The sequence below is a fragment of the Protomyctophum bolini genome (genome assembly GCF_963924005.1).
Source record: "Protomyctophum bolini genome assembly, chromosome: 15".
Taxonomy (NCBI): domain Eukaryota; kingdom Metazoa; phylum Chordata; class Actinopteri; order Myctophiformes; family Myctophidae; genus Protomyctophum; species Protomyctophum bolini.
The window spans coordinates 27,869,990-27,895,243 of NC_137876.1; the positions used below are offsets into that span (position 1 = coordinate 27,869,990).

A 25,254-nucleotide genomic window follows, 5' to 3' on the forward strand; every position below is an offset into this window, starting at 1 on the left:
TGAAGAATAGTGTTATGAAAACATGTGTCATTTACATTTTCATCAAAAGAAGTGGACCATGTAAACGAGACGACTAATAATACAATATCCTAAATAATAACAATAACAATAACAATAACAATAACAATAGCAATAGCAATAATAATAATAATAATGTGATCATTGGAAGTGTGACGGCAATTTGGTTTTATATATTTACCCTGTTGATTAATATTGCCCACAGACGCCATGCAACCTCTATCTCACTTGAACAGTAATAGTTTAGATTTTAGATTTAAGATTTTAGTAAGGAAAAATGTCTCTGAAATGTTACTGTATATTAGTAGCCTATATAGCTTTAATTCATGGTTTGGGGTTTGGCTATGGCTATAATGGACATAGCAACACAGTAGCATGAACATTACCTCAAAGGATAGAAAGTTAATAGAAAAACCTTTTTTTTTTCAGATTGTTGACTAACTTGACTTTCAAAAGTCAAACGACCTGAAACATAAGCTTTTATTTTCAAATCATCAGCACGGATGTGGGTTGCCAAGCTTTGCTCGCTTGTCTGTCCAGTCATTATTAGTTCGACGTCATTCGTTTAGCTGTGGAGTTCGACCCGTTTACGACCCGGCGGGCCAGCTGTCATCACCATCGACCACAAGGGCAGCACACTGCAGGACATGGGACGAAGGAACTTCACAGATACTTCTTTATGTGTGTGTTAGCTTGTTAAAACGCAATAGGGACGTCGGTGGACCTCATGTAAATTGTTAGTCGTCCGTTAAACGGCCCCTGGCGTTTCGTTGTACATTTAACCAGAGCTAACTGGTTAGCTGGGTTAGTCTTCTCTTGGCTGTAACCGTCAACGTTAGCTATAGTGACACAAATGGCGTTAATCTTGTTTACCAGCAGGTCTCGACTACCTCTGATCAAAACATCCAGGTCATTAAAGAACGAATTCAGAAAAGGTAAGTGACCGGCGGTATACTTTTATTTAAATATTTCCCCAACTTACTCATTAATTAAGGCTAACATCTATTTGGTGGTTAACGTGTGTTAAAAGCTGTCATTTTTATAGGCAGGTGGTGCAGAAAGATGGATGACGAATGATGCTGCGCTGTTGTGATGATGGCATAAATGCGCATCTTTTGTAACTATTTGGAAATACTGTCAATTCGAATTACCCAGTATTTATTTTTTATATATGTATATTTTTTAAAATATTTAATAATGGGTTCACGTTATGAACCTGAGTCCCTTTGTGTTCTGGGTGTTTATACTTTTGTATGGCCTGTGTGTATATCACGTGCTGAAAGGGGGTCGTTTAAGGTACCGTCTGCACCTTCATAGAAAAGGAGGGGTGAATGTGATTCAGCTAGGTTATGTGAGGACAAGTTGGTTTCGGCAGCAGCATCCTCCTGCAGTCTGCTGATGGCACTGTTGGACTCAAGAGCTCTCTGGCCAAGGCAGACGGTAACGCAATTATGTTTTGCCCTCTCACTGTCCACACCGTAACCGGACAGTACAAGCGAGACGCACATTTTGTAAACTGAAACCGGTTGATTTGATCGCGAGCCTCCAGTTCCCTGCTGCCCTGCATACAATGTGGAAACACTGAAAACAGGAACCTAATTCTTTGTAATAGCCCTTCTTCCCTTTGGGGTGGTGGTGTTCGCAGCCTAATTGCATATTTTACATACACTAATGACCATTTAGACCATTTGTTCCGTCCTTGCTGTGTATTTTTAGAGGAATGTTCACATTGTAAACTCACATTAGTCGTCATCAGTTGTAGGTTGTTTTGGCTACCATGGCAACAACACAGACCTGGGTGGAAATTTCCACCAGTATGTTGGATTCCAAACTAAGCTAGCATGACGGGCTGCTAAGCTAACCATGGTGGTCATGATTCCATTATCTAGCTGTCTGTCAAGCCAATCAATCATCAAGTTCATGATGCAGCAGCTAAACTAAACTTTGAACTTACTTGCCCAATGCCCAGGGTCAGGCTCTTTTTCATTAAGAACAAGATTAGCTCTTTTCAGCTGTCTGTTCTAAAACAAATGGCGTTTGAGAGGGTATTGAACTTCTGTTCTTATTAAACTATATCCATTTGAAAGTGCGTAGCACACAGGACAGGATTGTTGGGGTGCAGGATAAATTCATGAATGGGCACTTAAAAAAGACTAATGCAGAATGAATGTTCAGTCTATACTTCAGACTGAGGACTGGCATGTGTTTATACACAGCAGAGTTGTATAGCTGGGCCTGACCTTAAGGTCATCATACACCTCGTAGTCGTGCCATGTGTTGTCAAACACTTTACTCAGCTTTATGATGACTGTCAGTGAGCTAGTTAGTGATGCAAGGAACGCAGTAGAATAATTTATTTATAGGTCTTGTAGTAATATACTCTATGCATTGAGAGACTGGGGATATAAATAGATGCGAGGGGGAGTCAGGGAGAGGATATGATATAGGGGTGATTACTACTGTGAGAAAAGTCTGAGAGCATGCCTCTTGGCTTAAAGGAGAACACCACACCAAAACACACTGGCCATGCATCTACCTTCATCCCTGTGCCATCATCCATAGTGCCCTTGATTTTTCTCATAGATGCCCCCTCCTCTACATCTCCCTCTGACTCCCCCCTCCCCTCCCACAGCTTGCATTTGCGCATGTTGTCTTCCTTCTAATGTGGGTATTTAGATAGCTCCAAACTTTATTTTTTTTTCACGTATCGTATTATTATAGTATACTGAGACTCACGCATGCGCAGTTTTCACTCTAGGCCAGCCGTTACATGTAATCCCAGACGTAGTCGATTCCAGACGAGATTCTCGCGAGACGCGCGAGACTTCAAGCTGGAGCGCTCCCTGTCAACTCAACTCTGTGCTCTGCTCTTCCACGCCGCCGCCTACCACTTGTGTTTACATTGTTTAATTACATTCGCACGCGTGTCAAGCATTCCTACTAGTTGTCTAGTTTCATTTATTTGAGCAAAAACATGCCTCGTTGTATATATCCAGGCTGTTCAACCGCAAAGACTAGGTCAACTCTAAAGAGAAAAAGTTTTCATGCGATAAGTTTTCATGCGATACCTACTTTGAGGAGACGTTGGCTTCTAGCACTACAGATGGATCTCAATAGCTCAGATGAGCAGACTCAAGGACGCATTATTTGCAGCGATCACTTCAAGGCAGATGATTTTCGTCCAAAACAACAAGAAGAAACTACTGCCTCGCTACATAAAAAGAAGGGTCACGGTCTGACCCAGGACCTTGTAGCTGTGAGGCAACAGCACTACTGAATGTGCCACCGTGCCGATAAATACTATTGACTTCACACTGCACATTGAACACTTTGAATAAAAAATGTAAATGCCAAACTAGTGGGAATTACTACTGCTAAAATGGTGCTGCGTCAATTTATAACTACCTACTCCAGACTTATGTTACTTATCTACATACAAATTATATATATATATTTTTTTCATTCATTTTCCTGTATTGAATCTGTGTAACACTATATTGTTGTTACTTCCAATAAGAATTGAGCATATTGGCTGAAGCGTGTCATTCTGTGACTCATTTAAAAAATGCACCCCAAAATAGTATGTATGATTGACATTATTTTAAAGGTTTGTCAATAGTACAATGTTAAAATATTAATATATATAGTATCAATAGAAATACAATATAATGAATTATATTTGAAATAACACTGGCATTTAGATTAGATAAATAATGAGCCAACAGCATGAATTTCTATGGCAACTGTTATAGTCACATGGAAGGAAATTATAAATAATACAAATAGGTTTTTATAACAGTGACATTTATTAATTATAATGACAACATTATAAAAGCCAGTCGTTATATTGTAATTTACTTTCAATTTGAAAATGGATTGAAATGAACAAGGGAGAGAAACATTGTAGAAATTAGGCTATTCATCTCTAGGAAAAACCAACACTGATATCTCCTGCTTCCTCTAAGAATCCACGATACAGCCCGGATGGTGAGGGGTAGATGCTTCTTATTTTGGAAACCAAACATGATGGCAAAACAATTCTGTTGCCTTTCCCAAGCGTTTCTCCACGGAGGACGAACTCCAAGGAGGCTAGTCTGCATTGCCTGTGTTCGAAGAGAAAAGTTTTAGAAAAGGATTACAATAGGATTACAATTTACAACAATGTGTATGCTTGGTAGATATTAGACCTAGAATGCCTGTGATCATTTAATTATACTGTGCATACTGTATGTAACAACAAGAGCCGTTCTAGGGCTAGGTAGATATAGGCCTCTATCTGAGGTATAATATTCAGGGGGAGGGGGTGAATAGCCTCCCTGCTTGCATGCATTTATTTATTTTCCAGAATGTCAACGTTCATAAATACAAGTCATGTAATGGTGAATGATTAGATTTAGATCCGTTATTCACTTATGTATAATCATTGTAGGTATTAGTAATTATAATAGTAGGCTACGTTGTTGTAGACTATACTTACTCAACGGATAGGTGCCCGTCTTCTCCTTCTGGTTTTGGTCGTTTGTCCCAGTTTATTTTCTTGGTCAGAAAAAATAATTCCAATACTCCTCTGTCGAGTAGATGGGGTAGAGGTAGATCTGCATTGTCTGTGATGCATGAGCGACGACGAGAAACACCTACTGTCTCTGTGTTTTCATCATCACTATACAGGCTTCGACCTCCACTCTTCCCATTCTCTGCTGCATTTACATTCCACTTCCAATGGCTTTAAATCGCAGTTTCCACATGAACACCAAAATAAATCCTCGGTTCTCTGCCGTACGCCTGGAAGGGGAACAGTAGAACCACCAGCTGCCTCGTTCATCCGTGCCTCCTCCATTAGACGCATTTCTTCGTCGGTATACTCTGGCTCGTATAAGTAGGGCTCCTCGCCATATTCAAAATCTTCAGACATATACTCAACATCTTCTTCAACTTCGGCCATTATGAAACTAGTCTAGTTTGTTAATAATACAGAAAGATAAGGACTATAATGATGCGACGCGATCAGTCATCAGATTGCATGTAAACAAACAAGAGGGAGACTGGGAGAGATAGTGGATCACAGTTGAAAGGAGCGCTCCAGCTTGAAGTCTCGCGCGTCTCGCGAGAATCTCGTCTGGAATCGACTACGTCTGGGATTACATGTAACGGCTGGCCTAGAGTGAAAACTGCGCATGCGTGAGTCTCAGTATACTATAATAATACGATACGTGAAAAAAAAATAAAGTTTGGAGCTATCTAAATACCCACATTAGAAGGAAGACAACATGCGCAAATGCAAGCTGTGGGAGGGGAGGGGGGAGTCAGAGGGAGATGTAGAGGAGGGGGCATCTATGAGAAAAATCAAGGGCACTATGGATGATGGCACAGGGATGAAGGTAGATGCATGGCCAGTGTGTTTTGGTGTGGTGTTCTCCTTTAAGGCCCATTCAGAGAAAGCAGGGGCTTCCGCAAAGGAGGTTTGTGTCTATTTTAGCCTTAAATGACCCACAGCCACTACAGCACTTGCTGTACAGTGTACACTGCATTCCAACGAGTGATACTGTACAGCAGCATCAATCATCTGTCAGAATTCAGCTCTGGATTTCATCTACGGTATATTCCAGACATTTAACTGACAATCCAGAGAGGCTTACTGTTGAGCATTGTAGTTCGGGGGTCGGTAGTCTGTAACATTACAGAACATTAACTGGAATCATTAGACCATCCATTAGACCTTCAGCTCTCACTGGACCGGTTCGCAGCTGATTACGGCGGCTGGGATGAGGCCATGGTCCAAATCTGAGGCCATGGTTCTCAGCAGGAAACCAGTGGATTATACAGTCCAGGTAGGGAATTAGGCATTACCCCAGGTGAAGGAGTTCAAGTATCTCTGGGTCTTGTTCACGAGTGAGGGGAGGCAGAGAAGTAGATCAGCCGGAGAATCGGAGCGGCAGGGGCGGTATTGCAGTCGCTGTACCACACTGTTGTGACACAAATAGAGTTGAGCCGGAAGGCAAAGCTCTCTGTCTTCCGTGTGGGTCATGACCGAAAGAATAAGTTCGCGAATACAAGTGGCCGAAATGAGTTTTCTTCGACGGGTGGCTGGCATTTCCCTTAGAGATAGGGTGAGAGAGAGACTCAGAGTAGAATCGCTGCTTCTTCGGCTGGAAAGGAGCCAGTTTAGGTGGTTCAGGCATTAAGGTTAGGAGCCTCTCGGGCGTCTCCCTAGGGAGGTCCTCGACCTCCAGGGGAGACCAAGGGGCAGACCAAGGCGCAGTTTGAGGAAATGCATCGACTCACTGGCTTTGTAACATCTCAGGATCTCCCAGGAGGAAGTCAATAATGTTGCTCTGGAGAGGGAAGTCTGGAGCACTCTGGTCTGCTATAGCTGTTTCCCCCACGACCCGACTGGTAAGCGGTTGAAGATGGATGGATTAGACTGTCCTGAAATGAAAACGGTGATAGTCCTAGTTCCTCTCCTGGTTAAGGTCATATTCAGTTTATATCCAGTTACGGGTAAATAAAGTAAAGGCACAACAGGATAATTCAGTCACCACAAACAGAGGGAGAGACACTGTCCGCCTGTCCGGACAGAGGAGAGCCATCTGCTGTAACATGTTATTGGGATTTGAGATGATTTCAAGGTGGTGTTCTACTTGGAGGAATATTAAAATACCTATACTACTTAAGGAAGCTGCTGGGTCCTTCCTTGCCCTGGGTCACTGGGTGGTGACTGGTGACTAGAGTGAGTGTGAGACTGTGAGTGAGTGGCTGAAATTTGGCCCAAATCTTGGCCACTCGCTCACTATTACTCCAGCATGGCAGTGTTATGGTGAAATTGGTGACCTGCCGAAATATGACCATCTTGTGGTTCACAACTTCACACAACTTACATGGAACTGGAAGTCTTTAAATACATGGCTTAAATACTGTTAGGTTGAACTCTGATGCTGACATGTGATTGTCTACACGATTGTCGCATATGGTGAGCTTGTGGAGTGTATATTTATACAATGAAGCATGTAAACCGGGCTTAAGCAGAACTGCAATTTACAATTTAGGCATTTAGCAGATGCTCTTAAATTTCCAGAGCGATTTACAGTAAGAAATAACAAAAACATGGTAATAATACATCAAATTTTTGTATACACTGTAGAGTGCTATGTCTACATAAAATGCTATATTATGGATATAAACATTGTTAAGGGCAATAACTTCATAAATAAAGCTTTAGGATTTCCTCTGTTGGTTCCCACTAACTATTGGTTAGGTCAAAAAATTACAGTACATGACCATAGTGAGGCCCATCAGGGATTTGGAAATAAAGTAAATTTATTCTGGATTAAAGGCATTTGGCTAGTTTTAGAAAGCAAAGCAATACCATATCCAATAACGGCAACACAAACTGGCACAACTGCTGACCATTGTCCAATGTGCAGTGTTTTATCAGTCATGTCTTGGCACTAGCTATTCTGTAGTGTTAGTCTGAAGCCGTAAAGATTATAGGGCCCTACCGAATCACTGATAACCCATATGCAACCGATATAGTGAAGTTTTTAGCTGTAATGAAAACAGACCTTTTTATAGTGTGGATTTTGCAAAGAATTTGTCTAATTATGTAAAGGTACAGTGACAGTAGTTCAGACAGCTGGTTTGATACATATCGGTAGACATTTCACCGATACGATATGACCCGATATGCCAAATGAGGCCATATCGGTGGCCGATATATCGTTCGGGCACTAAAAGATTAGCAGATAAAGGGATCAAGCCGTTTCTTAAGAACTTCATAAATATGGGCCTGTGTGTGACTTCTACACCAACTGTGAGAGCACAGCTGCCTTTAGAAGGAGAAGAATGCTTTTATTAATCCCGTGGGAAATTCAGTTCAAGCTTCACCCAGCTGCTTGCTGCTCAGAGGCACGGGGGAGGGTTAGGGTTAAGTGCCTTGCTCAAAGGACACCTACTCCATGGGTTCCCAAACTTCAGCCCCAGACCCCAAAATAATGGATAATGCTGCCATTCACTCGCGACCCCAACCTAACCCTGGAGGTAAAAGGTAATGCACATGAACGTGCGCGTTTGGTGCACATTTGTCCACTCGACACGTAATGTAATCGCCTTATTAGCCTAGGTGTAGGACTAGGAGTTTTGCAGTTTTGGTAAAATGTATTTGCATCAGTTTACATTGTATTTCACTCATTCTGTAATTATTATGACTAGAATTCGACCGGTCTCACTTTAGCGCCATGCCACGCCATCCAGGTACTGTGCTGTGCTATACTGTATTGTGCTGTACTGTATCGTACTGTAGCATACTGTACTGTACCATACCGTACTGTACCATATTGTAGCATGCTGTGCTGTATTTTACTGTACTGTAGCGTACTGTACCGTACCGTACTGTACCATATTGTATGATGTAATTTGCATCACTGTGAAATGTTGCGCAATAACATAGTATTTCGTGCAAATGCAGACTGTACAGTAATTATGACAGTTGCGTGGATGCAACAGTGCGTTATGTCTGGACAGGCATGCAGTAGGTATTGTGCCTGGAGAGATTTGTGCAAACAGTTTGGTTTGGTAGGCGAAGGCGAACGTATAAACGGGCGCAGGGCTTTCATTTAGTGTGGCAAGATTTTTTGATGACCTAAAATATTTTTGCGACCCCACCGTTGGTGTACCACGATCCCAACTAGTGGACACGTATACTGAATGGGACAGTATGTGAACCGGTTACAGACCATCTACCCACTTGCTAATTGCTATGCCCACCCTCAAAGTCTACAATGCCACTTTCTCCCCCATCACCATGACATCTGAGCCATGCACATAGGCTCTAATTAAAACTGAATAGCATAGGGAATGGGATAGTGTTGTAGTTTTAAAATGTCCAGGAACTATTTAAAGCAGCACTAGACAAGAGATCGCAGTTAACTTACAAAAAATATCTTAAGTAAATAAATACAGGTCTGTCAGACATAAAATAATTAAATCAAAAATATATTTTGGTTTATTCCCGAGAAGAAATCTTACAAGTGTTGAAAGTCATGACCTCAATACTAACAATTCGAGGTCCAAGGTTAACCTATTATCTAATATTGTTGACATTTAGTGAAGGCCAGTGTTAGACATAATAATCAGACACAGGCACCGCCTGAGAGGCACAAGCACTTGTAAAATATGAACACTTCAGGTACATACAATGAAATATATCTTTATCAGATTGATAAATACAAATGTATTGATAAATACATCTTTATCAGATTGATAAATACAAATGTATTGATAAATACATTAGGGCCGTGAATCTAATTTCCCACACACCTAAAATACATTTTTATAAATCTATCAGACATCATTCATTATCTTTAAATGAGATGGCATCTGTGATTTGTAAAAGCTACATGATATGCATGCATTTAGATTTGTGACAGATTTTACACTTTTCTAACAGTGGACAATGGACATTATTACACACTAACCCTTATTCTGTGAGGCAGATATTCCATATAGCCACAGGTCAGTCTTTGGTGATTAATTGTTTCCACTAAGTGTACACTGTAATTCATTATTGGACAGCTTAGGTGTGTCAGTTTTAGGATCAGAATACTACAGGCTGTGGGTGTCGCCTCAGGCTGCCTGTCTTGCAGGAAACTAAATGTCAGGTCTGTGATTGTTTTTTAATGGTGTGGTTAAACGGGCTTTGTACAGTGGTGGAAAAAGTACTTGAATGTTTTACCTAAGTAAAAGTATAAATATTGCAATGTAGATGTACTCCGTTACAAATAAAAGTCCCGTATTCAAAATGTACTCAAGTAAAAGTACAAAAGTATCGGCTTCAAAATGTACTCAAAGTACTAAAGGTACTCTTATTGCAGAATGGCCCATTTCACACAAGTTCAAAATGTGTACAAAATCTTTTGAAAATAGCTGATCTACAAGCTCACAATGTGTCGCATTGTGAGCTTGTAAATCTGCTATTTTCAAATGGCCGGAAAAATGATAATATATATATATATATATATATATATATATATATATAGCACCTGACGAAGCTCACGGCGAAATGCGTCGTGCTAATAAACAAGTTGATGCAGTAAGTTGTCCGTCTCTGTTCCCTGGAGTGTGCAGTACCTTCCTTGGAAGGTTTTTCTACACATTTTGGCTCTGAGATGTAGTGGAGTAGAAGTATTGGAAATACTAATGAGTAAAACACGAATTCCTCAAAATTGTACTTAAGTAAATGTACTTAGTTACATTCCCACCACTGGGTTTGTAATATGGCATTTCTGTCCCTTCAAAAGTAGACAAAGGTCACCTTTAGCTATAAACAAAAGTCGCATTAACAATCTGCACAACTGGGAAATGCCTGATGAAATCAAGGAGAAATGTATAGTGTGAAAGTTGAATTTGTGGTTGATCATGAAGTCTAGCAACTTGCCCATAAGCAGCCAAAATTAAATGTGAGTTTCAATGCGGTTGCTGAGTGACTGTAAAAACAACTAAAAGGACTGTACATTATATTGTAAACGGTTTGTGCTCCCCAGATTACTGATGTTGGTTGTTGATTCAGTTAAAATAACTGAGCTTTTGCGCAGACAAGCAGCTGTTTGACCATCACAACAAGTTCCTTACGGTTCCTGTAGCTCTGTTTGGGGGTGAAAGGAAGTGGAGAAAGTTTACTGTAGTACATGTTTGAGCCTAATTTAATAAATCTGTCCCAAGAACAGGATTGTGTCATTTTGTTGCAATCTTACATTGAAGTTTGGAGGAACTATAAATGGTGTGGGCCCCCTATAGGGTAGGCTTGACCCAGATGAGATGAGATGTGTACCCAAAAGTTGAGTTGCTTGATTATAAGCATGTTTGAATAATGTATGCAATAGGGAATGGAGGTTATGGAACCAAAACTAAGTAGCTCAGTCAGAACATTACAAGCAAAAGTGTTGCAGTAGGAAATAATGTAGGCTATTTGGTACTTTCCACAGAGCAGGCGATATGCTGTATTTCTAGGCCTTTCTTTCTGTAGATTGTGTAACCGCTAGCTAGCTACAGTAGCTCAATACACATTTACACAAAGCTGACACCATTCCAGTAAACTCTGTGTCCTACTGGCTATAAGCCCTGGCCTGTCATGTTCCACCCTGGCTTTATTGGACGCGAGCTTACTGGACTCTCTGTAGTAGGCCATGTGACAAAATGCAGTAAGAGGAGTGTCCACTCTGGCTATCTGTTCAGAGGTGATTGGTCTGTAGAGATCTTAGGGCTGACCCATCCCTCGGTCTGTGTGTATTGTACCACGTTTACCCTGACAGGTGCCTCCACCAGTAATTCAGGTCTCCCTCCCTGGGCCTCCCGTGAATGTGAATGTCCTGGTTCCATAATGTAGCCTTGCACAGGGGGTGAAAATAATAACAAACGCTTCCGACCATAGGTTTGTGGTACTCTTCAGATGACACAACTCAGTGACACAGATCATTGCTTTGATCAGCACAATATATCTGTAGGTTGGACTAGATCTTCAAACTCCAGCCGGAAAATCTAGCAAGTCTTTAAGTTCGTAACAAAACAAAAAAAGCTTTGTAAATGGGTGTTTTGTTGTTCATATTTCTGTTGTTACGGTACATGTAGCATTGTGTCTGATATAATTAGAAAACGTATCTATTTCTCTTTACAATGATGTCCCATTTATAATGCACTTGTGGAATGCATTTGTGGGGCGGTCCCAACTCCCATGTGAAATGTGCCAAGTTGCTATTATCTGTGCTCAACAGAAGAACCAACTCTCCCATCAGTAGCGAGGAACAAATGGGACATATTGGCACTTCTTTTGCTTTATTAATTTAACAAAAACATTGAAGAGCCTCAGTAACGGGTGGAATTGTCTTAAAAAACCACAATGGTCTTGGTTATTTCATAAAAGCAAATGTTAAAATAAGCCTCACTCTGCTGTTTCCTCAACTGGTAGACTGTATGTGTAACAACAGCAGGTTTTAAAATAATACTTGGGAGAAAAAGACTGCCGAAGCAGACAACCCGCAACACTCCAGGTTAGAGAAAAATCCTTCTAGGTGCAAGGCTAGGCTCGATGATACATCAGAAAGGGAAGAAGATGCCCCACTCAATACATGTCCTTTTCAGATGATTCATTTATTTACAGTACCTCTGACGAGCAAACGGCAAATGCGTTTCGGTTACGTGTTTCGGCCTAGTGAGGCCGAAATGCGTTCGGCATTTTGATTGAGAAATGAACCTGCCCCAACATTACTGTAGGTTATCTCTATAGTTAATGTGTGCTGCTTTTGTAACAGATGTGCTTAAAATCGAGCACTGTGTGTGAACACATGCCTAATGGCTTGTTATCAGTACCCAGCTGTTCATGTTGTTTGCCTTTACTTTCTAGGGAAACTTCAAGATGGTGCCTGTTTCAACTGCACAGCACTCCGACTCTCCAGTCAGAAGTAAGCCAATTACACTGAATAATGTAGTGTCAGGAACTCATTTTATGACAAGAAAAAGGAGACTATTTGACCCAGAAATGAATTGTGGAATAGACTACAATGAATTTCTATTTAGAAATCAGAAGATTATCATAATATTCTCTAAAATACAATGCTGATATTCTGTCAACAAGCCACTTAAGTTGCCTGCTATCCTCCTAAATTGTACCATCATTAAATTGATAAAGTTGTGTCGTGTGAATATCTACTTTTGGTACTATAGTATAAACCCTTCATATCTTTACCCGGCTGAGTGTAGATATGTAGACCAACAGACCCATATGCATTCTACTTGCCATGTTAAATTCCTGCTGTAAAATCATTATTGTTTCATTCTTTAATCTGCATATCTTGTCATCTTTAATACCTCTGATAGAATGGATGGCCTTCATCTTGGCAGCCTGGCCCAGCCCTACACATTCGGACCTTCTCTCCCCTTACCAGACATGTGCGCTCCCCACACCATGGACTCCCAGAGCCTCTACACGGTTGGGGCCTTTTCGTCCTCATACCCGGCCATCACGGGCGTGAGCCAGGGGGCGGTAACCTGGCGACGGCAGCGGCACCAGGACACCCGAGGTAGCATGCGATGGATACACACGACACAGAGGAAGTGGGACGACTCGAAGGTGGAGAAGTCACTCCGCTCACTCAAGGACAGGAACAAGAAGCTGGAGGAAGGTGGGCCCATCTATAGTCCTATGCTGGACACTGCCGTTAGGCGGACGATACGACAAAGGGTGGTGGACGAGATCAAACACTATTACCATGGCTTCAGGCTGCTCTGGATAGACACTACCATCGCAGGACGCATGCTCTGGAGGGTCCTAAATGGAAACATGCTGTCCCGGCGAGAGAGAAGACAGGTAGGACTAAGGAGTCAACGGGAGCCTCGGGAGGAAATAATTGTGTTTACAGAAACGGGTGACCAGTTACAAAGAGGGTGGACAAATGGAGAATTCAAATTGAGCAGTCTCTTTATTGGTCATTTACTTTTTATTTGGTTAAATTCATCAAAGTTCAGTGATATCTACAGAGCACCTAAAATAATCATCTGTGAGATTATATCCCTATATGGCCCAGAGCAGTACAAGTCTTCATCTGCTGTTACCACAACAATATCGGTCTGCTAGTTTCAAAATCACTTTTATTAATTGTTCCAATCTTTTCAAATCTTCCTTTAACTAGGGAAAGATTTTGATGCTAAATGCTCTTTTTTACAGCTCCTTCCTTTAACTTTTATTCAGTTCCTGGCAGATCCCCAGAACAACCACACTGTTCTGCTAGTTGACGCACAACTGTTCCACTGGAACAACTGTGGGTGAAATGAGTAACTGTAAGGTACTTTGATGGTATTGGTTGAGAGAGACAGTGCTAGTTATTCATTCTCCTGTCCTGAATTAAGTGATTTGTTCAGCCAGGGATTAAAAAAAGTATTACAAAAAAAGTATTCTTTGCACTTTAGAAGTCATCAAAAGCCTGGTCCATAAAGATCAAAGATTATGTTTAACAGAGACAAACGGGGTTAACTCAATTAATCTATTTATACATAAAATAGAAGAATAACTTGATCACATCAGATGTATAAAATGCAAAAAATAATACAAATTTAAAATGTTTAATTCCGGAAAGGACTTTAGCTTTTTTTTAATACATAACAGGAAAGCGGGAGAGAGAGAAGGGGAGAGACATGCAGCAAAGGTCGTCATGAACGGGACTCGTCAGGCCAAAGCCTATATGTGGCATGTGCCTGGACCACTTGGCCAGCGGGCGCCCCCTAAAAATATGTTTTAAAGTAAGCAATTTAAAAGACCTTTTTAAAGCTGGACAGCTCATTCAGCTGCAGGTACTTGATATATTTGGAGTTACAGTAGCCCATTAAAATACTGCAAGTGGCAGTTTCACTTATTCTCTTTCAATATGTAACCAAACCAACTAAGCAATTATTGTTGCATTATAAGGTTTTAGGGATAATTCTACACATCACAAAAATATCACATACTGAGCAGCAATGACTTAAAATATGAAATAAAATAATAATTTGGCAGTGCAAGATGAGAACTTAACACAAAACATCAGCCAGTTGCTGATAAATCTGAACTGAACATGTTAAGTTGTATACAAAATATTGTTCAGTGGACTTGTTCAAATGACTGTGGCTGATCACAGCTACATTTCCTGTCCTAAATTGGTGTTATGAGCAGGGCATCTGACAGAGCAGTACGTAAAGATTGTGGTGATTCAGTTCATAAACGTATGGGTTTCCGAGGCTAGTTAAGAGAGTGTAGACATATTTTATGGCTAATCCCAAATCTAATTGGATCAGTTACTGTAAAGGAAAATGGCTGCAGAAAAATTGTACCAAACTGATATTGTAAACATCAGCATCGGCCCAGGTTTTCCCAGTCAGTGCAGCCCTTATTTTTGCTGTGACTTTGATTGACATAAATGAGCCTAATTGTTACCAGACTGTCATGTCACTGTCCCTTCACTTCACATTTTCCTGTGTCATAACATTATGACTGTCTCTAGGCAACATGCCATGTTATATTCTTAGAAGGTCAGCATTGGATTATGTCAAAAGGCATTAAGCCAGTGTTGGGAAGGGGGGTTACCCCTGTCCCTATGTCCTTACAGGGACGGTGAGCAGGCTGACCTCGGGTCATGCAGTTCAGTTCACTCACTGGTCACGCAGAAATAGCAGACATCACTGGCAAGGCCTGAGTATTCTTGTTAAGCAGCTGTGTGTGCTCCTGCGATTACACCCTGGACTCTCACACCTTTGTTGGAGAACGTGCCCTTGTACTTTGGGTTTGTACGGGATGTGCTGGAAATCCTTGGAAATTCTACTACTCGAATAATGTATGTTGATCAACCATAGCATCTCTCTCCTAGGTTGAACATTTAGCAAAAATAGCTGATCTATATCTTATGCAGTTAACGGTTTTAATCATTGTGACATTTTGTTTATGGCACTTAATCCGACCTTGCAGTCCGACCTAGTCAAGTCACCCTGGAGAAGAGGCCTAAATGCTGAAATTATACATGATAAAAAAAACATTATTATACATACCAATTGTCTGACTTTTCAACATTTACAATGAAGTTGTCCTGATTTTAGTTGAATAGTTGTTTTCAGCACTCCTGAATAAAATGTCTAAGCTGCATAGTGTGTGTGTACACGTTAAAGTGCATCATCAATTTGCATGCAAAAACAAAACATGCACGTTAGGGTAACAGTTTGGGTGTTTCAAAATATAGTCACCCTTCTCAACACTGTAATATGGTCATTTATAAATAGCAAGGACATTGAGATTGACCTAGTCCTAGTGTAACTGCCAACATTTCAGCACCACATGCTACACAACTATTGCACTTGGAGCCTTTTGACACACAAACTCCCCATGTAAACTGGGGAGATTGTGTGGCAAAAGGCTCCAAGCCCCTACAGTAGTAGGTGATCTCCACAAAAAACGGTGTTAATCCTGGGACTTGTGTCCCTGGCCCCATTGGGCCCTCTCATCAAACCCCATGGTAATCGTGGGGCTTGTGGCCCTGGCCCCATTGGGCCCTCTCATCAAACCCCATGGTAATCGTGGGGCTTGTGGCCCTGGCCCCATTGGGCCCTCTCATCAAACCCCATGGTAATCGTGGGGCTTGTGCCCCTGGCCCCCACCGGGCCCTCATCACACCCCATCTACACCTTTTCAAATGCAGCTCACTCCTTGGGAGGTGCACTCCCCGACCCATAGACTTCCTCCATTCAACTCTGGCTTGTTAATCTCTTCTCTTTTCATATTCACTCACTCACACAGGCCTCAGCCTGCAGGGTCTTTCAATGTTTAATCTTTCAAACACACACACACGCGCGCATGCAGTGCTCTCCCTTCCTGTCTTCATGAGATATATAATTTATATGTGATGTGTAGTGTACGATTTTGGAACGTTGTGAGAACTTGGAATGGAACAATATATAGATGGATGGAAATCCTTCTTTCCCTTCATTCATCCAGCCTGCCATCTCTCTCCTCCTCTCCCCTCGCCATGTCCTTCCACTGCCCCCCCGCTAAGACTATCTGATTATTAGAACACATTCCTACCGATCTCTCTAGGTTTTATTCTGTAGCAGTGCAGTATAGCTCACCCCTCTGTTCTCTTCCTCAAACATGTCCTCCTTTCATCTCATTCTCTCTTCCACCTCCCCCTTCTCCTTTGTATATGTACATACTACAAGCTGCAACTTATGGATTTCTCTGGTATTCACCCACCCAGTCACTCGAACTCCTGTTTCATCTATATTACATTTGAGCTGTAGATCAGAAGTGCTCTCTCTCTCTCTCTCTCTCTCTCTCTCTCTCTCTCTCTCTCCCCCCCCCCCCCCATCCACCCACATCCCTCTTTTCTTAAGTGAAGCTCTGTGAGGTGGCATACATGTCAATGGTGCTGAGGACAAAGGCCTTTTCACTCTCTGCCTAAATCCCTCACTCCTCCCTGCTTCTCTGACATGCAGGTGGACAGAGAGAGGACTCCCGAAAATACCCCTTCTACAAGCTCCCAACATGTTGCGAGCAAGTTTTGAGTTTGTAGATTGGCTATTGTCAGAGACTTGATAAGTTGGATTTGATTAGCTGGACAGTTGACGTGTAATGATTTCTTATCATGATTATATTTTCAGCAGTTATTCAATACTGGTGTGTTGACCATGTACAGAAACAATTGATTTAATGTGGAATGTACAGTACGCTATCATTTAAAATGGTTAACATGTTGGCAGGAGATGCTAAGAGTGCAGTATTACATTATATTTCCAATATCATTCAGACAGATAACACAAGACTGGTACAGAGTGGTACAATCAGAACGTTCACTACAGTCTTCAGCTCCTGAACAAATAGCAAACTAGTGAATTAGGAGGATTCTGTTGCCACAGTGATGTAAGGTCATTGGGTCAAAAGTGCTGAGTGCTGACTGCCGAAGCTGCTATTAAGAGGGTTGGGTGGCGTTATTGTAGGAGAAGACAAAAGGAAATGAGCTGAACATTATTCACAGATCTCTCTGGTAGCTGCTCTTTGCTCACCACTGTCCTCTGCTGGACACATGGACAATCTACAGCCTGGTGGAACTCAGTAGAACTGCAATGGTGGATGTCATTGAGATTGCTAGCTAGGCTCTGGTCTATTGTGTGCAATGTCACAAATAATTAAAAGAATATGTATGAAATGGCCCATTAGTGATTTAGTATATTTCCATTTCATAAAAAGATGCCCTAGTGTAGCGGTTAGACCATACACGTTTAATCCATTCTGAATGGGAACCCCTTTTGGTATTTTAAGCATTATGTTCTATTGAAAAATCATGACTGGCGGAATTCTCATTTCATGAACTTGAGTTGATTGCAACAGATAATTTAGACACTTCCCCTTTTCCTCATTCTTAACAAATTACTAACTGCAAAAAGCATGTTAAGTACATCGTCAAGTCTTTCATGTCTTCTCGCCCTGTTTTTTTCTGTTACGAATATATGTTTATTGAAGTTTTCCTATGCAGTTCTGAGCACATGAAGACATCTGAAGGCTTCTCTTTCCTGCTTGTCGTCAACAATTTAAAATGACTAATTTAATGACTAAATGACTAATTCTGTGTATAATATGTGCTCTGTGTATAATATAAGTGATTCTGTGTATAATATATTTAAATGATTCTGTGTATAATATATAATAATAATAATATAATATAATGTGCTCCGTCAACCAATATTTTAAACGAGTCTTTTCTCCCCAGTTCCTGAGGACGTGTGCTGATGTGTTTAGGCTCCTCCCCTTCCTGGTGTTCATCATTGTGCCCTTCATGGAGTTCTTACTTCCTGTCGCATTGAAACTCTTCCCCAACATGTTGCCGTCCACCTTCGAGACTCAGTCCAAGAAGGTAGTCTTCATTTTCATCCCCAGCAATCACTGACATCTGCCAAAAATCCCTGTACTGTGCGGCCAGTACACAGAATCCTTAGTGTTCATTTATCCGTCCATTTATAACTCCGAGACTGTACAAATCTCAAGTTAAATTAAAGGTTCTCTGAATGATTTCCTTTTTGTTAAGTGTTAAATGGCTCTACGGTATATTCCCATAGCAATCGTGCATTTTGTTCAATAACTGGGATGTCCTACTGTCCTAGTCCAGCTCTTTAGTAATCAGATTATTTTATTATTAGATTATTGCAAAAAACAAACAAATGTGCAGATACACTTAAACTATATGTTGTTTAATTTACTGGTGAGTTGCACATTAAACTAATCATCTGGGGAACTCCTTGGGGGGGTCCTGACCCACAGGTTGAGAAGCACTGCAGTATAGCATGACCTTTCACCTACAGTTGAAACTTTCCCACAGAGTTCTAATGAGCTAGTCTTAATGAGGGTTAAATTTACCCACAGTGCGGTCTAGCCTTAATCCCATTTGACTTGTAATCCTTAACCATACAGTAGCTGGCTTTTTGACCTCAACCTGCAACCTTGTTTTTAATCTTTTATTGTCCCTGTTTTAGTGACTTTTAGTAAATAAGTGTGAAACTAATATTCTATTTTTTGAGGGGATTCCAGCAGGCCCTCAGCAAAATGAAGAATAGTTTAATTTTACTACTATTCAGATCATAGGTTTCACTCTCTCCAGCCCGCAGTTATGTAATCTAATAGTAATCTTCTCTTATGGGGGCCTAATGTGTATCAATTTAGGGGTCCTTGGCATGAATAAGTTTAATCGCTGGTCTAAAGTGTGGCATTGTCAGGAGGAGTGTTTAATGGGTTTTTAATCGTTTCAGGAGGAGAGGTTGAAGAAGGAGCTGCGGGTCAAACTGGAGATGGCTAAGTTCCTTCAGGACACGGTGGAGGAGATCGCTCTGAGGAACAAGGTTGTCAAGGACAATGTCACAGAGGAGTTCTCCACCTTCTTCCAGAAGGTTGGTCTCCAGTATGAGATATACAGCGTTCATTTAGAGCTACAATCCTTAACCATCATGTCCTACCTGAGATTCGAGAGAGGGTGTACAAATGTACCCTGTGAGTACAGTATAGGGTCCATCGTCTCAATCTCTTCCAGTCTCCTCGTCAAGTGTTTCACTATAGACCACATCCACTCATACTGCATTATAGGGATTATATGTGACCTCAAATCACGATTATTTCAAATCGTTGCCTCGATTACAATTAATGAACTTGTTACTTTTTAGTAGTAGTGAAAATATCAGAGCCACAAGCTCAGAATGCACTGTGAGCTTATAGATAGGATGTTTTCACCACCATTGCACAACGAGGTACTGCACAATACAGGCCTTAACTGATTAAACAGACTATTTGATTTTGAAGATTATAAAATAAATCTATTAGAATTTATTCCATCTCTATTTTGTTGATGCCACTATATATAGTATATCACATTGCTTCTTAATTCATTAATTGATTAACTTATGAGGGTAATTAGTTCGAATGGCTATATCTTCATCCATTATAAACCCCTTATGCCTAAACTACGTACTACCTTTTTTTCTTTACTATTTTGAAAAACATTTTTGAATACGGTAGTTAAAATAGCCAATCTACATTGACACGTTGTGAGCTTGTAGAGGCTATTTTAACTATTCAAAAATGGCAAAGTAGTTTAGGCATAAGGGGTTTACTTTAGCATGGACGAAAATAGAGCCCTAAATGTCTTGTTTGACGTACCTGTTTATTTATTTGTGGTTAATTGTCCACCCCGTCTGCATTCCTCTTAGATCCGAAACTCTGGGGAGCGTCCCAGCAACGAGCAGATCATCCGTTTCTCCAAGCTGTTTGAGGATGAGTTGACCCTGGATAACCTGACCAGACCCCAGCTGGTGGCGCTGTGTCGCCTGCTGGAGCTGCAGTCCATCGGCACCAACAACTTCCTGCGCTTCCAGCTCATCATGAAGCTCCGAGCCATCCGCGCCGACGACAAGGTAACAATATATAACTGAGCAGTGGTTCTCAAACTGTAACTCTGAGAGTGTACAAATGGAACCAAATAGACCCTTGTGGGTCAATTTGTATGCACTCAGAGTTATAGACCTCCAAGGGTCCATTTGGAACCCCTTCAAGGAACCCAGAGGGTCCCTGCCGGGACCCCACTTTGAGAACCACTGTGACATTGTAGAATGAATGTCCCTTCAACCACATCATGAATCCTGGAGTCCATGCTGGGGAAAATAGATTTTATGTAAAGATAAAAAGAAGCAGACCAAGTAATAGAGCGCTGGAGGTTATATAGGGTTTAAGTGTTATGCTCTATACATATACTTTGTTGTACGACAAATAGAAAGCATAGATCTACAAACGTTGCCACATGTTGCTTGTAGATCTTGCTATTTTTGACACTAATGTTTCTGACCTCAGTTTGGTACGAGCTGATTTCTATCCTAAAATGCGCCGAGGGCTGTCTTCAAATCTAAAAGATGTCCTGTCCATTCTTCTAGCTGATAGCAGAGGAGGGAGTGGAGACTCTGAATGTGAATGAGGTCCAGGCTGCGTGCCGAGTCAGAGGGATGAGGGCTCTAGGAGTCACAGAAGACCGACTGAGAGAGCAGCTCAGCCAGGTAATGTGTGTGTGTGTGTGTGTGTGTGTGTGTGTGTGTGTGTGTTTTACTTGACCTAATTTGACGACAAAACAACATCATCAACTTCTGCTCGTCTCTCTGTAGTGGTTGGAGCTCCATCTAAACCAGCACATCCCCACTTCCCTGCTGCTACTGTCCAGAGCCATGTACCTTCCTGACACCCTGTCACCTGCTGACCAGCTCAAGAGCACTCTGCAGACCCTGCCTGAGATCGTGGTACGCTAGCGTGGCTGTGTCTCTATTTTAATGTTTAATAGGAATCTGTTACGTGTAAGTGAAGGTGGGGCGATGGCCAGTTATTCAAGTGAGTTTAAGGACCATACAGGCATCAATATGTCAGTGTCTATTTACAGCTTCAGCCATCTTCAGTACATCCTTTTCTTTTTCTTTTTAATAATGCTTTATTAATGTTTAGGCAAGGTCACAATGCATTGAAATGAGCCACGTGAGCTTGTACAGTACATTGGCTATTTATGGAAGAGAGATTTGGTGTTGAGGGAAAAGGGAAGGGGCCAAGTACAGCCCACTGGGGGAACCCGGTCAGCAAGGAGTGGGTATAATTAAAGTGTATTTTCTCAGAATTGTCTCTTTTATCAATATATGATCAATCGTCATAATTTTCTCAATGCACCCCTCACTGCCCAGACGAAGGAGGCCCAGGTGATTGTAGCTGAGATGGAGCTGTCTAAGGTGGACAATAAGGCCAAGTTGGAGGCCACACTGCAAGAAGAGAAAGCCATACGCCAGGACAATAAGGACAGAGAGATGGAGAGGCTGGCCGACGCTGCAGAGAAAGCTGCCAAAGTAAGGGACCGACCAGCTGTCTTATCTAAAGCCAATTATATTGATACATTTTTATACTGTAATCTTTCTTATTGTTTATAATAAAATAAAAAAATAAACATGCAAAATAAAATAGTTTTGTCTCCCAGGCCATTATGATTCATATTAAATAGATGTCCGTCTATGAAGAGTGTAATATATAGCCGTCATTTAAGTGCTTTGCTCCCAATTGATATATTTACTGTAGAAATTGAGTATGGAGGAAATTGAGTATGGAGGACATTGGCTGATAACGGAGACTTTATTTATTTTATTTTTTGTTTTAGATATGAAACTATTAATGGCAAGATAGAGATGAAGTCTTGTGAATCTTTAGCTATTTCATAATTTCTATATTACTACTGTGAGTTAGTTAGTTTTTTTTGTAGCTAATTGTTATTGATCTGTGTCGTCCATGGGAGGAGGAGGAGGATCTGGAAGCAGAAAGAGCCAAGCAGGTCCTGGTTGATACAGAACCAGTCTGGTCTAGTGCTGATGTGGCCAAAGACTCTGAGATACTCAGAGACACTGCACCTGTCCTGGACACAATCAAGGTAATGTCTGTCAGCACTCACTCAGTACACCAGTTTGTTGAACGTGGACTTTAGACCCATACTGTAAGATCTTTATTACATGTAGATGTGATTGCAGGATTTCCCACTTTATAGCTTTTGTTGAACGCTTGTTGACTGTAGTGGATTGTGTTATTGTTTTCCTTTCTACTGTAATCGCAACTGTGATGTTCTGTTGGTGCGCCTTTAGACTAGAATGATTGAAAATTGATTAAATGGTAACCAAATGTACAAATGGAGTGATGCAATGTGTACTCTACCTGTATGTTTTAGAAGTGCTTACATCTTGATCGGTCATGTTGTACCTGTTGTCCATCACTTGTTTGATGTAATGTTTTTACCAATCACCCTGCTGCTCTCTGCCATACAGTTTGAACACTGGCAGAAGTTCCTGCGTTTCCAGGTTAGATTGACAGCTGTCTCTCATCCAAACCAGTTTAGCCCTGCATGTGTCTGGTTTCTCCCTAGATAACCGGGGACCCTCACCTAGATCGAAAAGTATTTTCAAAGGCTGCAAAGTGTTTGTTTTATACTTCTTGGACTGTTAGATGGGTGGAGTTTGCCACATATTTATTACCGTATTTTACAGTGTTACAAATGGGGGATTTGGTTTAATCAAGGCATAAGATGCATCCATACCCGATTACCCCAGCATTTGGCAGTGCAATGATTCATTGAATGTGATTTGTTATAGTATACAGTACTTTTTTGTCATTCGCCTAGTGTTCCTACTTTGCCAAAATGCACAGCAACTGCCGATGTCCCTGTTTTACAGCCAACTATATTTGCTTAGCATACAATAGGCCATAGCATTTAATTTACCAAATGTCACATATCGGTTGCTCCATGTTGGATAAAATAAACACTATACAGTATATTGTATTATTTGAAAATGCTATTTGAACCAGGTTTTTATGGACCTACCTCTCCTTTATCCTTGCCACTCCTGGAGTCAGACCCTGTATTAAACCCTTTTCTTCCCTAAATATCAACCTTTTCGTTCTATAAGTAAATTGGTTTGTATATGTTATAGACACACCCGCTAGGTTCTTCAAACACCTTTTTCTACACTTTTTGTGGGCTTGTGGGTTACCGTATTTATCTGTGTATCTTACTTGACATTTGTTTTTATATTTACCGGTATATCATTTTAGGAAGTTTACAGTATGTGATTGCAAAGTAATTGATGGATATATTTTCCACATTTGTAACACACCCACTGCCCAGTATGTGATTTGTGTCACAATTTATATACTCTTCTTGATTAAAACTTCTGATGAATTCAATGGAAAGTTTGCCAATTTTCAACATGAATCCCATTTTCTTTGGATGGGATGAGATCAATAATACTAAAACCCCATATATTAAAATTACATGTTTGACATCCTAGTTTATGCGACATTTTGTGGAGAAATACACAGCAGACGGTATGTTTTGACAGTACTGATCTCTTCAAATCAGAACAATGGGATTCGGGTGGAAAATCTGTAATTTTTCTTTACTGAGGTTCTTTACTGTGTATTGGCCATTTTAGAAGAGGGCACGAAACAACATAAGTTTGTATTGATTGTGTAATGTGTATTTCAATTCCAGGGAGAGGAGATTACCAAGGAGGAGATTGATACGTTGGGTGATGCCTGTTCTAAACTGAAGGAGCAGAGGAAGCTGTTGACTCTGGAGAAGGAGGAACTGGAGGACTTGAAGGATGATGTGCAAGAATATAGCGAGGTGACCTGACTCACACTGATTGTGTGTGTGTGTGTGTGTGTGTGTGTGTGTGTGTGTGTGTGTGGACAATCATTGTCTCAGAGGTTTTTACTACAATATATTTCATGTGTGTTCATAGGATCTGAAGGAGATAAGGAAGGAACTGTCTAAGAACGGCCAGGAGAAGGCCCTAGAGGAGTCTAAGGCAAGCCAGCTGCTGTCCAAGAGGGTCAACCATATGATTGGACGCATCGGCAAGATCATCGGGGAGCTAGAGAAGGACAAGGTGGTACTGGACGGACAGATGGACACTGGAAGTAGTTCGCCTGTCGGGTAAGTCTTAGGAACATCACCATTTTCGGTGGTACTGTCAAACCTCTTTTAAGCAGGTTTTGGGCTAAACTAATTGGACAGCAATGTCTTATACCTATAACTTGATGATGCATGGAAGTTCATGAAATTCAGGTCTGATCATCAGTGTGTGTGTGTGTGTGTGTGTGTGTGTGTGGCACGGGTTCTCTTTGGGACATGGAACTTTTCAATAGAGGGTATGCGTGTGACATCATCATAACCGGAAGTTATGCGGATACGCCGACGGAGTGGCAAAAAACTACTTTCTGGCCTTGACAGCCCTTACGTCCATACCGAAAAGTACTATCTAACTGCATTAAACAACGTTAAACTCACTTTGCCACTCACTTTATGCATGCGCATAGTGCATACCCTCTATTGCTGTGGTGTAAAGTCAACTTTTGAACATGGGCAAGTTGGGCAACAATGCAAATGCATTAAATCTGCATTTCATGAATACCCTTATTGTCTGATTGAAATTGTGAGAGCTGCTGCTGTTGAATGTTGAGATTTAGACCACTTTGACCTAGAACAGTTGTTTTTGTCTTTGCTGTGAAATTCACTTATTCACATATTGTATGTGTGTTCAATACCTCTGTGACTAGATTTCATCATGACAACATATATACCGTAGTATTGTTTAAGCTGTACCTAATATCATCATCATTAGAGA

At 41.1% G+C, this 25,254-nt stretch overlaps 1 protein-coding gene across 7 annotated transcripts in view; it reads left to right on the forward strand.

The window, feature by feature from the left end:
* Positions 1-557: 557 nt before the first annotated feature.
* Positions 558-25,254, forward strand: part of letm1 (leucine zipper-EF-hand containing transmembrane protein 1) — a 31,664-nt gene continuing 6,967 nt past the window's right edge. For 3 of the 7 annotated variants that reach the window (XR_013965416.1, XM_080784057.1, XM_080784060.1), the window contains exons 1-13: positions 558-953; positions 12,410-12,467; positions 12,883-13,372; positions 18,288-18,431; positions 19,321-19,458; positions 20,272-20,475; positions 20,989-21,108; positions 21,214-21,345; positions 21,775-21,933; positions 22,371-22,505; positions 22,894-22,926; positions 24,117-24,251; positions 24,370-24,563. Coding sequence is in view for 6 of the 7 variants with exons in the window: in XM_080784057.1 (XP_080640183.1) it covers positions 872-953; positions 12,410-12,467; positions 12,883-13,372; positions 18,288-18,431; positions 19,321-19,458; positions 20,272-20,475; positions 20,989-21,108; positions 21,214-21,345; positions 21,775-21,933; positions 22,371-22,505; positions 22,894-22,926; positions 24,117-24,251; positions 24,370-24,563 (2,024 nt within the window). In the remaining variant the exon portion in view is untranslated. The remainder of the gene's footprint in view (positions 954-12,409; positions 12,468-12,882; positions 13,373-18,287; positions 18,432-19,320; positions 19,459-20,271; positions 20,476-20,988; positions 21,109-21,213; positions 21,346-21,774; positions 21,934-22,370; positions 22,506-22,893; positions 22,927-24,116; positions 24,252-24,369; positions 24,564-25,254) is intronic. The other 4 variants (XM_080784061.1, XM_080784062.1, XM_080784058.1 and 1 more) reach the window with 3 other exon arrangements.